General features: G+C 40.2%; 1 protein-coding gene across 1 annotated transcript in view; it reads right to left on the bottom strand.

Moving 5' to 3' along the window:
- Positions 1-16,065, bottom strand: part of kctd1 (potassium channel tetramerization domain containing 1) — a 109,028-nt gene extending 92,963 nt beyond the window's left edge. Inside the window, exon 1 of the mRNA XM_062980430.1 lies at positions 15,919-16,065. Coding sequence (XP_062836500.1) covers positions 15,919-15,927 — 9 coding nt within the window. The 5' untranslated portion in view covers positions 15,928-16,065. The remainder of the gene's footprint in view (positions 1-15,918) is intronic.
- Positions 16,066-16,320: the final 255 nt, after the last annotated feature.

Below are 16,320 nucleotides of genomic sequence, written 5' to 3'. Positions count from 1 at the left end.
GAAGAAAAATCCCCCAAAAGTGAATTCAGTAATTAATGCAAAATGTAATTATTTATTAAAAACATCTGTAAAAAGCATTAAAGTATCTGAGCCAATTGTATATGAACTGGGTTGAAGTGGACATGTGAATAAACATGCAATCAATGGCATTCTGATCTAGAACCTAATTAAAATTCAGACTAATGAATATAAACATGCTGGCTTCACATTAAGGCATGCAACATATTCAGACTATATAAGCAGAATTTCATAACTGTGCTTCATGGAGGATTTCCTAAACACTCACAAATTGAAACTGTTTGTGTTTTTTTGCTTTTTTATAAGAGCCATGCTAGATGACCTGTGATTGTGTAAGTCAAAGGTCGAATGGTTACCATTAGAATAAAATACACATTTTAGATTAATTTCTTTCAAATGGACAAAATGAGATTATAGTCTGCAAAAAGTAGGACAGAGAATAATGCATTTTAATAGAGTAGGGCAAATTAATTCTTGGTGTATTAGCAAGTGAGTTACACTAAGACTGACTGAGAGTGAGTGTAAAGAGAAATTGTTACCCACAGTGCAACACAGAATCAAATGTGTCAGAGTGACACACTTTAAAATAATGGAGTTTTCTCTCTGGAAAAACAAGGATTTCCCCTCCTTCTGGAAGATGAACCAATCTGGCTCTATAGCAACAGCAAAAAGGCCATCCAAAATAAGTAACAGCAGGCATCTTGGAGGAAATGTTCTCCTGACTGGCAGCTTTTTCCCCTTGAAAAGCAGGGTGGAAAGTTGAACACATTTCAAAAGCAGAAATTCTGTAAATGGAGAAAACAGGAAGGGGACATTTCTCTTGTTTCTCACTTAGTTGAAATGCTTTCTAGTAGACTAAGACGGTTTAAAAACATATTCACATTTCACTACTTGTACCTTTACCAGCATTTTTTTTTAATTGGCAGGCATTTTGTAATTTAGAACAAATGGCAACCAGGCAACTATGGAATATTTGGAACTATGCAACTTTCTCCTTTTGAAATCATATAGCTACTCATGGTTATAATTAATACCTTTTTTCTTTTATGTTTCATTTTATACATAAAAAAGAAAACAACTAGTATTTTTCACAACTTTGCACACAGTAATGGGGAAGGAAGAACCTTTTCCCACTCCTTTTTTTAAACCTAAGAATCAAGTCAGCTTTCCATCTTCAATTGATAGGATTTTTTTTTAAATCAGTGGATCTCAACCTGGGGGTACCCAGATGTTTTTGGCCTATGACTCCCAGAAATTCCAGCCAGTTTACCAGATGTTAGGATTTCTGGGAGTTGAAGGCCAAAAACATCTGGAGACCCACAGGTTGAGGACCACTGTTTTAAATGAACAGACTATATAAAGCCACTGCTTTAGAAGATAGCAAGGGATATTTTGTGAAATCAATCCACATAGTATTTCAAATATATATTTAGATGTCAGTTTGTGGAATGTTTATATGTATATAGCATCTGTGCTTTTGTTGTCTATCTCTGAAGCTAAGTTTCTCTTGAGGGAAAAAACAGCAACCTTTACAAAACTTTCTTTCAGACAGTGTCCCTCTTCTAAGCTTATTTACCTGGAGCTGAATTGCCAGATAGTACAGTCCTACAAGTTTGCCCCACTTCCAAATGGCATTGGACAGCCCCCACTCATTTTTTTAAAAATCCATAAACATAACATTTATGTACATGGGGTTTAGGCAGAGCACTTTCCTTTTATATGCTAGTTTTCCATATGCAAAGTTTTTTGTTATGAAAGAACATCCAAAACATGCAATTTCATCTGACATGACTACAGTAGAGTCTCACTTATCCAACACTCGCTTATCCAACATTCTAGATTATCCAACACATTTTTGTAGTCAATGTCTTCAAAACATCGTGATATTTTGGTGCTAAATTCGTAAATACAGTAATTACTACATAGCATTACTGCGTATTGAACTACCTTTTCTGTCAAATTTGTTGTATAACATGATGTTTTGGTGCTTAATTTGTAAAATCATAACATAATTTGATGTTAAATAGGCTTTTCCTTAATCCCTCCTTATTATCCAACATATTTGCTTATCCAACATTCTGCTGGCCCGTTTATGTTAGATAAGTGAGACTCTACTGTATATCCCAAAACAGCAGTTTCTAAAAACACACACACTTTGTTCTTCTGCGAGGAGAGTCAATGTTCATAAATCTTGTCAAAGAAGCATACAGAGCCTACAAATCATACTGCAATGAATCTCACTACACACCATGTAATGTTTGTAAGGTTTTATCCCTTTTGCTATGCATGGTTGAACTGCACTGCTAAAGTAAATATAGTATTTGTGATGGGCATGTAAGAAAGTTTGAGGTCTTCACAACCATTTGACAACCTGTTCTTTTCCATAAAAGATCACTTCCAGTTGCCTTTTTTAAAACTGTTATAGTCACTTTCAGTTATATTAAAATGACCTAGGGTTGTTTTGGAGTAGGGAGCAAAGTGATTTATCATACAACTGTATCCCTAAAGCAGTGATTCTCAACCTGTAGGTCCCCAGATGTTTTGGTCTTCAACTCCCAGAAATCTGAACAGTTGGTAAATTAGCTGAGATTTCTGGAAGTTGTAGGCCAAAACATCTGTGAACCCACAGGTTGAGAACCACTGCCTTAAAGGATTTCTTTGGTCAATATTTTGGACTGGGGAGATTTGAGGAATTGGGAAGCACATGAAAACCATCCTGGAATACATGAGACCTTAGATTATACAATTCCCAAGCATGGTCTAAAGCAATTACCAGTAAAACCATTACATGAATAACTGTATATATCCATATATACATTTAGTAATTTTAGCTAAAGAAATTTCCCCAAAATTCTGAGTTGACTTATGCATGGGTAAATGTAAGCACTGTATCTTAATTCTTATAAAAAAGGAACAAATGAATTTTGAGCAAAGTGGTGAAAGGCAAAAACTTTGTCTGTTCCAGGAAAACCTAAAAGAAGCACTTACTCTCTCTACCCCTTCTGCTCTGGTGCTACTTTCTGATCTTTTTCAATGCTTATATAGGAAAATGTTGGTAGCAGCCAGGAGTGGCTGTCCCCTTGAAGGGGCACAGACTCCTTTTCCTCTCTGCAGAATGACTCCTGCTTTATCCATGGCTCATGTAAAAATCCGTAATTTTGTCCACAAAAATATGTCTCCAAACCTGAGACCAACTTATACATGAATATATACAGTACTTAGTTTCTGGACTTAACGTCAGGGGAAACCTTTACCTTTTACCTTAGTTTCAACAGCACACATTTGATTACCATGGTGCTCTTTGACTTCTTAAAAATGTAATTTTCTTCTCAAAATAAGCAACAAGTAATTTTTAGCAATTTTCGTCCTGATGTGAGAAAGCCTTCAAAAACTCTGCATATTGCAGCCTATTAACAACTTGGGAGTTTTCTATACAAAATTCACATGTGATTGTTTTGTGCAGGAAGTAGCATTTTTATGCACAGAAAATACTTTTGTGCAGAAAATGATGTTTTCTGTAGAAAACAACCACATGCACATTTTGCGTAGATTACGTTCCAAACTGTTAAGATTATTAGTTACTCCAGCGTTCTTGTTGTCAGAGTTTCTCAAGACTCAAAAAACACCCAGAGATCCCTCACATGATCTTGTGTGATTCTAGGAATTCCACTTGAGGGGAACTTTTAAACTGAAAATATCCATGAGTTGTACACAGGAATTTTTCTGTTAGGCATACAACAGCTAAGATTTGATCATCTAGCCTGAGGAAATACCATAGTGCTGTGTTGTTACAGTCACATGAATATTTCACATGCAACATAATTCCTCGAGGCTCCTTTGCCAGTGCACACATTAAACTAACATATATTTTGATGTGATATAGGGTGCATCTACACTGTTCAATTAAAGCAATTTGAAGCTGTTTTAATCATCATCACTCAATGCTATGGAATCAGGGTTTTTTATCCTTCTTTGTCAGAGTGTGCTGGTGCTTCACCAAGCTACAACTCTCCTGATTCCATAGATTTGAGCCATGTGAATTAAAGTGGTGTCAAATTACATTCATTCTACAATGTAGAAGTTCCCAAAGAGACCTGCATTTGGTCGTTTTCTGACTGCTTTCTTATATACAATTAAAGAAACACAAGTAGCAGCAAAATAAAGATACACCATGTGACATGGCCTAGATATCCTAAATGCACCAGATCCTATCTCATTTTGGAAACTAATCAGGATCAGCCCTGTTTAGTACTTAGATGGGAGACTCTCAATGAATACCTGCTGATGGAGAAAGGAACTAGCAAAACCCAACACAATTCATGGGATCCACAGGTGACTTGAAGGCACATACATACACAGAGTATATGTCAATTTTGGAGTGATGTGTGATCATAGGGTGCTAAGAACCAGAAATAAAAGCTCAATATTTTGGATTCAGATTCAAAACATAAATAGTAAAATCCTAAATTTCACTTGGTTGCTATGAAGCAAGAATTAACACTCTGACCAAGAGGTCATGAGTTCGAGGCCAGCACAGTGCCTGCGTCTGTCTCTGTCTCTGTTCTATGTTATGGCATTGAATGTTTGCCTTATATGTGTAATGTGATCCACCCTGAGTCCCCTTCGGGGTGAGAAGGGCGGAATATAAATACTGTAAATAAATAAATAATCTGGGCTTGAAAATCTCTTCTGGTTGAATTAGATACAGCACGGAAGTTGGTACATAGGGCTGCAGAGGTAGGGATGTCAATTAAGAATGGTATTCTCTTTCTTTTCTATGAGAATATAGGCTGAATAGCTAGACTTTCTGTAACCAGCAAGAGGCCTAGTTGTGGTGAGATTGACTGGAGTTAATTTCACATGACCCAATGACAGCAATATGATTTCACTTTATCTACCATAACAACATCCTATATAATCTGGGATTTTCAATTTAAGGAGAGGAATTTGCAATTTTCAGCCAAAGAAATCTACTGCCTTGACAAACTATAAACCACAGAATTCCATATGATCTAGCCATTGCAATTAAAGCACAACCATAATATAGGTAGTCCCCAATTTACAAACAAGATAGATTCTGTAGGTTTGTTCTGAAGTTTAATTTGTATGTAAGTCAGAACAGATACATTTTTAAAGTGTAACTCCACCCCCTCTCCCCCACATATATGCTTTGGATAGCATAGGGAAGGGTTAATACCCCTGTAGTTTTTGTTTTGATGTCTGTGCCCATTCAGAAGATTTCATCTTACTCCCTTTCTCTGTGATAGTTGGAATTTGAAAAATGTGGCTTGTTGTGGAAACAAGGATTGGTGATAAAGCTTCAGTCGAGATACCTTTTCCCCATGATAATTGTTTCAGGAGTGAATTTCCCTTGTTAGGGGTAAATTTATTTCACTTCATGTTGTCTCAGCCCCATTCTTAACTATGAATCTTTTGTAAGTCAGATGTTTGTAACTCACAGACTACCTGTACTGTAATTGTGTACCATGGAAAGACTCTGAATCCAAGTCAATAACTTTAGTGGTGCAGATTAACTATCCTTTATCCAACATTTGGGATCAGAAGTGTTTTGAATACTTATATTTGCATATATGTACATAATGTGATATCTTGTGAAATGGGACCCTTATATATATAGCTTGCTGGTAATTTTATGCACAATATTTTAAATAATTTATAATACATTGAACTATCAAAAAGGAAATATATCACTATTTTAGCCATTCATGTAGACAATTTTGGAGTTTTGGAATTCAGGACAAGGGATACTCAACATAGACTGTAATGTGAGCCACCCATTGTTATACAAGGACACATGAGACATGTTTGACTCATTCTGCTAGTAGAGGGATGGCTCTGTTATTTCTGTAAAGGCACACTGGAGCAGTTGATATTTGAACAGGATTAGGGAAAAAAAGAAAGGCACAAATGTGTATAAAATGATGTAAGGCATAGGTAGAGAAACAGAATGAACAAAAAACAACTCTTCCTATGAACTGTAACAGTACAACCCTAGATCCCAGCAGAAGTTCTCAGAGATTCATCAAGTCTTCTCAATCCCTGAAAAGTGTGGAAGAACCCAAAAGAGTGAGGTGAGTAGGAAAAACCTTGTGCACTGTCTTAGTGACCTCACTTCCCCAAACGGTACCCCCCGCCAAAAAAAGAACAATTCAAAGGATCACTAGAATTACACACAAAGGACCACACTGTGCTCTCATGATGTGGAGCAGACCTCTAGATTCTAGTGGGCACCTATCTATAAATTAGATGGATATTTCTTGACATAGGTTTATGATGGCTACATGACACCTTCAAGAAAGCAATATACTACTGAAGTTATCATCACTGGAGAACAACAGCAAGAGACAAATATTGTTTTTGTCTTCATCTTTTGGGAGCTTCTCAGATAACTTCTGGCTGTCTATCATGTGAAGTTGTGATGGCAGCCTAGAACAATTCATGACCCAATCCATTTTCTCAGCTCTTTTCATATTTTAAAATCAAGCCTACTGTTACAAAGAAAAGCAGAATGCACAGAAGCTTGAAGTCAACCATTTGAATATATGCAAAACTGCACCAGTAAAGCGACTAGGCAAAAAACAAACAACCTGGCCTGCTCTTGTGCTTTTAACAGGAAAATGATGTAAAAGTTGACAGGTGAAGTTTTGCATGCAATGAAGATAAGTGCAGGGCTGTTCATAACAGACTCATCGATAAGTATGCTATCTAAACTAAATCCACATCCATTGCACTAATCATTAATACACCTCATACCTCTCACCGTAATGTTGCATATTGAGCAGAAAAGCAACAAGAGGACTTTATACATGCACAGCTTCTTATGCTCACATACAGCCACTGATGCACAACTTGCAATGCTAGGCAGAACAAGTAGTGCAGGGTTCCTAACATTAAATAGTTAACATGCATGTAGCTGTACATGTATACTTCTCCTCTAACAGTAAGTGGATAATGCACACATATCAAGCTTTTCATCCTCCATGCTTCAACTATAGATGTGAAGAGGGCTTTTGTGAACTCTTCTTTGCATTTTTCCTTAACTCTATCAGCATGTGTAAATGCAATTATTTCAGAGGAATGAAGAGATGATTTAAAAATTGATCCTCACACTGACAGTTTTGATGCAATCCTGTCAATGTGCTGCTATAGAATTCAGATCAATTGACTTTTGATATATTCATTCCTCTTCAGTATTTTATTCCTTTTAGAATGCCTTAGTTTTGCACTGGTTATTGTTGGTTAATATCACTGCTTCACACACTCTCCACTTGAAAATGTAAAGAAATAAACCTTCCCTGGCATTCTTCAGCTCTGTTGAAAATATATAAATGTTGTCTACACAGAAAGGATGAAAATAGCTTGTTAAGGGTTATGGCTCTATGTTAACTGGTGTGTTAGCAAACATGCCATGGAACCCTCAATACCTGGCTTAACTCAGGATGTGATCATTCCTTTGAATTTGTTTGTCATGATTCCATTTCATGAATGGATTTAATTTTGAAGCAAATGCATTGAATCAGTATGCAAAGGTGCTACCATCTAACTACTACAGTGTAAAAATCATTGCATTTTCTTCTGCTTTAGATGGCAGCCCTGGTTGGCATTATTCAACTCCGAGATTAAAAAGAACTGTAAACACAGACACATCTTAGCTACAAGAGAGACCTCTAGTGTGTGCTAGAACATTTTGTGTTGTGCTTTAGGCATAATTAATACACCAAAATCACTGCAGTCATTTTGAATATGTGATATTACATTTCAGTAAGTGTCTCTCAGAGTGAATTAGTTTTAAATGTCCTCCTAAGTGTGCATTTTAACTCAATTGGCATCAGTTTAGAGCTGAGTGGAAACTGGGAAAAAAACAACTTGCCTTCATTTTGAAAGCTTCTGTATTACGTCTGATCAGTTTCTGTGATTTGATTTTATAGCTGAATGACCAAAAGGTCAACAGCATTCTACTTCTTGTGTACAAACCTTTAGATGTAGGATTAGAAAGAGTTTGCCTGCCAGCTGCTTGTATGCTTGCAATATTACAAATGTAACAAAGAAAGAACCTTACAAATCTAGATTATTTGATCCTTAGAGAGATATGGAATGTCACCTGAAATACATGGCCTCTTTTAAGGGCCAGTAAATCAACATATTATTTTTAAAATTAAAGATGACCTGACATTAATTTTGGGCAATCAAACCTGAAATACTTTGTGTTAAATTGTGTCCATTGGAAATTCAGGTGGCGAAGTGTCTATTGGTAGGGAAGCAACACTTCAAAATAATATATAACTAGGTTCTACACAAATATGATTATATATTAAAAGCATCTTAATGAACATTTTAAAAGTATCCATGAGATACCAGGAAACAGAGAACACCATTTAAAGACAAGCAGAAATGGAACACTTATGATAAGTCAGACACCAGTTCCACTATTTTCATCCTAAGTGTAACACCATTTAGTTCACTCTGGGAACAGCAGGGTGATTGATGATTCATATCCAGGGTCAATTTGGCCCTGACCAAATCAACATGTAATATGGATAGTGAAAATGTAGAAGAAAGGAGAAGGATACTATTGTGCTGTTGTCTTGGCCACTGTGTGAAGAAAACACAAGACTAGATGGGCACAGCTTGCAAGTATTTTATATAAATAACTATATCATTGAATATAATGAGACTTGAGTACTCATGGATTTTGAGATTCACAAGGATCTCTGGAACCAAACTCTAGTGAATCCCAAAGAAACACTGTAGAATTACAGAGCTGGAAGAGACCACAAGGTTCATCCAGTCCAATTCCCAGCTGGGAATAAACAATTTTTATTTAAGAGTTTTTCCCTTCCCACAGTTCTTGTTTTATTCATTCATTTCCCTCTACAACAGTTAGGCTATTGACTCCAACAATTAATTCATATCATCAAAAAAACTTGTCTCCCTCCCCAAAATAAGTTGGTTTAAAGCCCATCTGATCAGATTGGTGAGCTCCTTAGCAAGGATGTTCTTGTCAACTGATGAGTACAACCTATCACTTGCCAGAAGTCATGAAAACTGCAAACCATGGTCCAAGAACCCAAATAATTCACAGTGGTATGCCACTATTATTCTCTCCCTTCCTGGACCATGTTCTTCAACTGAGAAAACAGACAAAATGACATTCCATTTGCTAGATCTTTCAAGGTCACCTGCATATTCTTTGATGACTCATATTGTTTCTGTTCCTCACCATTACTGATAAGGGAGATAGATTCAAATCTATTATGTAGCTCCAAATTCACAGAATGATCTCTGGTCCTTCAAATGTCTATCTCCTATGTTTGGCAAATGACTTCCTCAGAGATATCCCGTCTGTTCCATTCTGTCCAAGAAAACCGCGTGTCCCTTAATATGCTAAAAAGTAGGTACACAGATTTCAAGGTGTTGGACCTTCTCTTTCAACAAGGCTACCAACTTGTACTTGCTACAGATACCTTGCAATATCTGCTTTTCAGTGAATCTACCCACATCCAGTAACACAATTGTGCTGCTCCCACACATTATCCATTATCTTGGATAGATAATGAAACAGAATTCCAGGTTTCTCCCTCAAAATTCACCCACTAAACATCCCTGCTGGTCTTGTCTGTTTGCTGAACCCCAGAGATCAGGGCTGCAGGTATTTAATGAGATAGTGGCTGCAGCTCCTCCCTCAACCAATATACAATTCACTTCCTCTCAGCAGATGCCCCACTTTCCTGAGACATGCAGTCAGGTAGAGGACTTGGATATACACACAATTTATCAATAGAATGCTGATGAGCGACCTCCATTTCTTGTGATTCTTTCCTTAAGATTTACATAGTGTTTCTAGCTCCTGGCATGAGTGGGCTATTAGGGTGGGGGAAGAGTGTCATTTACCTACTCATTCGTATTAAACATTTTTTCATGCATACTAGCTTTATTTTCCCAATCCTTACAACTCCTTTGAAGTGGCTGTTGGGTACAAAGTGATACATATAAACACCAAGGAATAAATTACCTTCTTCTAGTTTTGGACTTGTGTCTGAGTAGGCTTGTGTACAGTGTGTCAGACAGCCTGGATCAAAGAAAGGTCACAGCTGCAACATGGAATCTGAGGGTAACAGTGCTACAAAACCCCTCTTAGGGGACCCATGTAATAATGGAAGATTTTTATAGTGATTGTAAGAGCATTACATGGTTAGTACTTGGATGGGAGGCCACCAAAGAATGCCATGTGCTATAGGCTATATTTCAGAAGAAGGAACTGGCAAAACCACCTATGAATATTCCTTTAAGAAAACCCTATGAAAGTCCACTATATGTCCTTACAATATTCCTGTAAGGCAGGACCAAGCAAAAATAGGTTAGGATCTACTGATAAATTTCTATAATAATTGCAGGAAATTAGAAAGGCTTTCCAAACTTAGCAATTTAAGAGAGCAATGAGAAAAGGCCTCTCCCTCCTAATTGAGTCTGTGGCAATAAAGAAAGATTAGGAAAACCAAGATCAGGATGTGAAACAATTTGTTGTGTGGATATCAGTTTTGATACTAAACATGTGCTCAGACATGCTTAGTTTTGCAATTCTATGTCCACCCTCAGTTGGTGGGCCTTGTGATTTTCAAGAACAAAAACACAATTGGACTGTAAGCCTGAAGTCTGCAGGTAGCAGTTTATCTGAAATCTATAGCAAGAGTGAGAAATATATGGATAGTGGACAGCATGTATCTATGGCAATACTGGCCAGTGGCCACCATGTGGCTTTCCTTACAGCTTTGGGGCCCACTCCACTGCTTCCAAACTAAAAAGGCAGAGCTGTTCTTAGAAGTTGCCAGGAGCAACAATTCTGTTTTACAAGCCACAGCCCATATTGTTTTGCCTGAAAGCTTCCCCCTAAAGGGATTTTACAAAACAAGAAATGAACTTCTGGCTACCTTCCATTTCATTTGTTAGAAATGGAGCCAGTGGTTTTGTAGTTTCAAATATTTAAACTTTCCAAGCTTTGCTTTTAACACAATGCTTTATTACTGGTTATTATTTTCCTTTCATATGCTATTTTAGATTTGTGCACATTCAGAAGAAGTGAGCCCACAATTTTCTTGTTCAGACTACACTCTGCTGACCATACTGGAGGAGGGATTCTAGGAGGCGTAGTGCAAAAATGAACTTTTCCACGCTCTGCTTAGTAGTGTGTGAACTGAATTAAGAAACCTATGCATATTTACTCAAGAGGAAGTCCCATCAACTTTAGTAGAAGTTACTCCAAAGTAAGTGTGCACAACATTGCAGCTTTGTATTTAGCTGTTACTAAAAGCTACTCTTCTAAGGAATTGTGTAAACAAATGTTTGCTGATCATTCATTTAAAAAACATTTTACTCGCATTAGGACATTTCCCTCTTCTTTCCAGCCCTGCTACAGTTCTGTTTGTTTTTCCACTTTCAAAGTAAAAAGACTCTTAAGGAGTCTAACTGCTGAGAAGGTAAAAGCCATTTTCCTCATTTTTTAATTTGCTCAAACAATCCAAGCATGCTTGGTACCCAGAGGGTATGCTCAAATAAACTTGTATGTGTCTGCCAGCTTTGTTGATTGAAACCAGAAGGCGAACATTTCTTAGAGAATGGCGATGTTAAAAACACACACGCACACACACAAACCACCAAACTGTTCTCTTTCTTTTAACAAAAAAGAAAAAGCTAAAGCAGAAATCAAAAAGCAGCCTTATACAAATGGAGCAGGTTTGAGAAGAGAATGTGGTTAGGGTTTTCAAATACAGTAGGACTTGTATTCATTAACTTTTGCTCACTGTGTTGGACCACTTGGACAAAAGAGAAGCAGAGCCATGGAGAACTAGGAGACTCCTTCAACTTTTCCTATGTTTTGTATTGAGCAACAACCTCCATTGGGGCTCCTAATTCTAAAGATGTATCCATACCTGCACCAAAATGTCTTATCGAATAAGAAAAGAGAAATCTAAGGGTAAAACCACACTACATAATAACAGTAGTTCCAACACTACTTTAACCGTGTGACTCCTTGGATTTGTTGTCTGGAGACACATGTCTGTCATACACTTTCCTGAAGTGCAATATTACATAAACTTCCAGAAAGAGAAGCTTAAGTATCTCATGAAAATAGAAATCCCAGGATTCTATAGGATGGAGCACTAGAAGTTAAAATGGGATCAAAGAACAACAACTCTAGTGTGGATATAAAGTGCATCTACACTGTGGAATTAATGCAGTTCAACACCACTTAAACTCATGGCTCAATGCTATGGAATCATAGGAGTTGCTTTTTGATGGTGCATTGTCACTCTTTGGCAGAAAGCGGAAGGCTTTATAAAATTACAGGTCCACTCCCATGATTCCACAGCTTTGGCCCATGGTAGCCAAAGTGGTGTCAAACTGTACTAATTCTACAGTGTAGATGCACCAATACTCTAGATTTTTTTTAATGACTCCAAGACATAAAGGCTCATACACACCCTCTCATTTCACCCCTTGATTTGAATGGGATTCCCTAGCATCCTCTAACTGCAAGGAACTGCTGGATTTGATACTGCCTTACCCACACACTCTGAAAATTGTATCTCCATTTTGTAAAATTGGGATAGCACTGCCTCACACTCTTAGGCTTCAGACTCACCATTTGGGGGACAAATGGTGTGTTTTTTCAGTGCAGAGGTTTACTCACATGTTGATATGTAGTGGTTAATTTCCAGGATGCTGGAAAATCTGAACTACCTTTCAATACAGAATTGAGAATCCCTTATCCAAAACACTTGGGACCAGACGTATTTTGGATTCTGTACTTTGGAATACCCATATTTGCGTATAATTACATAATTATATGGAGATGGGACCCGAGTCTAAACATGAAATTCATGGATGTTTCATATATACCTTATACATATGCCTTGAAGGTAATTTTCTACCCAGTATTTTTTTTTTTACTGATTTTGTGCATGAAAGAAAGTTTGTGTACACTGAACCATCAGAAAGCAAAGGTATCACTATCTCAGCCATTTGGATTGTTCTGGAGAATTTCAGATTTCTAGATAAGGGATACTCAGCTTGTACCACTATTTTAGGGACAACCAGCAGTGCTCAATCAACACCTAATCTCCACTTAATGCAGGTGAAGTTATTTCTGTGTTGCCCTCTTAAAATACCTGAGAGTGGGGTCTCCTTTAGCTCCAGTCCCCAGCCTCCCTTTGAAGGCCTGCAAATCTCTCTGAGACTACCTTACAAGGGCGGGAGAAATAACTCTTGTCTGTTTGAGACAAGCGCAAATGTTGCCAGTGATCACCTTGATTAGCACTGAATAGCCTTGCAGCTTCAAAGCTTGGAAAGTAAATAAAGAACAACACTCAAACATTCCTCTAATTCCAGACATGAAACAATTAGGGACAACAAAGGATTCCCCAGACAGGAAAAAGCCACGCTTGCCTCCAACAGACAAGAGTTATTTCTGCCACCTTGGATATTCCACAGATAAACCCCATTTGTCTAGTTTCCACAACCTCTGAGGATGCTTGCCATAGATGTAGTTTTTTGTGTGTCAGGAGTGACTTGAGAAAATGCAAGTTGCTTCTGATGTGTGAGAATTATCTGTCCGCAAGGATGTTACCTAAGGGACACCTGGATATTTGATGTTTTTACCATCCTTGTGGGAGGCTTCTCTCATGTCCCTGCATTGACCTAGAGGTGATAGAGGGAGTTCATCCACACTCTCCCTGGGTTTGATTTGAACTAACAATCTTCAGGTCAGCAACTCAACCTTCAAGTCATCAGTCCTGCTGGCACAGGGTTTAACCTAGGCATGGACAAATCTTTTTGCCTTGGGGCCACATTGTGGACCCAACCGGGAAGGATGGGCCAGGAGAGAGGGTGACCAGGCACAAGTTGGGTGGGACAGACCTGGGAGGAAGAGAGCCTGGGAGAGGGAGGGGCCAGGAGGGTAGGACAGGGCCTGGGACATCAGGCTGTCCTCTTCGCATAAGGACAGGGATGCTCGCCTCATCCTTTTGCTGGGAGGAAAACAAGGCATGAGGCGATTGCCCTGATCCTCCTCCCCAATATTCCTCCCTCGATCTTTGGGCTGTCCTCTCAGCAATATGCCAGGGGAAAGAGCGCAAGACAGGCGATGGCCGAGAGTACTCCTTAGGGCTCTTAACCGCTGCGTGCTTTCCTCAAGTTGTCCTCCTGGCATAAGTATGGGGCCACTTGCAGGACCATAGCCAGAAAAAAAATGAGGGGGGGGGCATTTGAAACTTTTTTCATAACACAAAATAATTTAGAAATCAGGCTCCACTGATCAACTTCAGTGGACACTCATGGGAATTTGGTTAATCAGTTAAAATTCATGTGTAAACCAGTTTTTTAAAAAATCTGAAATTGGGAAGGGGGGCTGAACCCCTACCTTGGCTATAGCCCTGGCCACTCACAGTGTCCTTATGACAAGAGGAGGGCAAGATACACAGTGGCTGAGAGTGCTCCAGAGGGATCTCAGCTGCCACATGCCTTTCTCCCCTGTCCTTTCTCCCACTACATCCTTATGCCAAGAGGACAGGGAAAATGAGGAGGGCCTGAGGTAGGCACCCAGGGGGGCACACCTAGCCTCTGGGCCTTAGTTTAACCCACTGCGGTATCGTAGGCTCCTTGCTAATCAATTGCTACATTCATTCTTGCCTCATACAAGACTTCTTTCTCCCACCTTGGACATTCCACAGATATATAAACCTCACTTGCGTAGTTTTGAACAACAAGATTCACAACCTCTGAGGATGCTTGCCATAGATGTGGGCGAAACCTCAGGAGATAATGCTTGTGGAACATTGGCTGTACAGCCGGAAAACTCACAGCAAGACAGTGATTCCGGCCACGAAAGACTTCGACAACGCAGGGGTTGTTGTGCATTTTCCGGGCTGTATGGCCATGCTCCAGAAGCGTTATCTCCTGACGTTTCACCCACATATATGGCACGCATCCTCAGAAGTTGTGAGGTATATTGGAAAACGAAGCCTTGGAGAACACATTTGCCACGGTCTGCATTCGACGCGACCCTGGGGATGTGGCAGGACCTGGCCAGCAGAGGGCGGCCGCGAGTGGCGCGCTGGAGGCAGAAGGAACCAACGGCGAGGGAGGAAAAGGAGGAAAAAGGGGCGAAGGCGGGCTCCGCTGAAGGCCCCTCCAAACCCCAATTTGAGGGCAGTGGGCGCCTGCAACGAGCTCCTGCTGTCCCTGTCTCCAGTACCTGAACCAGAGAAAGGGCTCAACCTGAGGGAGGGTTGAAGAAGAAGGGGAGAAAGGGGCGGGGTTTGAGGGCCACGCGGGCCCGCCCCCTTGGCTCGTGCACGGAAGCCCCCTCCTGCCCGCCCGCCCAGTGGGCTTGAAGGTGCCTCTCCTTCCCTCTTGCGACAGGGAGCCCCGAGGCGCGAGGAGGAGGCGGCGCGCGCCCTGACAAACACGAGCGCGCGCTTGCTTGCTTGCTTTCTCTCACATCATGGCGCCAGCTGGGGCATTTTGAGGGGGGGGGAGGAGGGGGGAAGAGACGCTATCAAACAATACTCGACGAGAAAGACTGGGGGGGGGGGGGGGGGAAGGAAAGGCGAAAGACTTCCGAAGGCTCATGGCGGAGGGATTGGGGAAAAGGGATGGAATGGAAGGCAAGGCGAAGCGAAGGGTCCCAACCCAGCCCTCTTTGGCCCTTCCCCTCGCCTTGAATGGGGCTGAAGGCCAACCCGGAGCCTGGCTGCTTGCTTCCCTTCCGTGCCAGGAGTGCGCTCGGCTCCCCCATGCCTTGCCTTGGCACATGCGTAAAAGCGCCTTGCCAGTTGCCATCCCCTTCTTGGCAAAGAATAACAAACCCCCGTCAGATCTTACCTGAAACATTGCAGCCGCCGAAGTCTCTCTCCCTCTTTTTCTCTTTCTCTCTCTGCGTGGGGATATGCCTCTTTCCCCTCTCCCTCTTTCTCTTTCCCCAAGCCCTTTCCTCTCTCTTTCCCCCCTTTTGCCTCCCCACTTTCCCCTCGCCTCTCCTCCCAGCAGCGATCCGCTCTCCTCGCTACACCAGAGAGAAATGCAATCGCTTGGCGAAGGTAGACAGAACAAAATACAGCGAAGAGTTGCTCCAGGGGCTTTGAAACCCCTCAAGGCAAGGATCAGGATACAATTAGCTCATGTCTCCAGCCCTCCCGCCATCTGAATCCATCTCCCAAGTCAAAAAAAAATAATAAGTGAAATTAAATTAACGGATCGCACAGCGGGCACACCACATCTTGCTTA

Source organism: Anolis carolinensis, chromosome 4 (assembly GCF_035594765.1).
Source record: "Anolis carolinensis isolate JA03-04 chromosome 4, rAnoCar3.1.pri, whole genome shotgun sequence".
Classification (NCBI taxonomy): Eukaryota; Metazoa; Chordata; class Lepidosauria; order Squamata; family Dactyloidae; genus Anolis; species Anolis carolinensis.
Note: the sequence above shows the minus strand (reverse complement) of the source record. Positions and strands in the feature narration are given on the sequence as shown.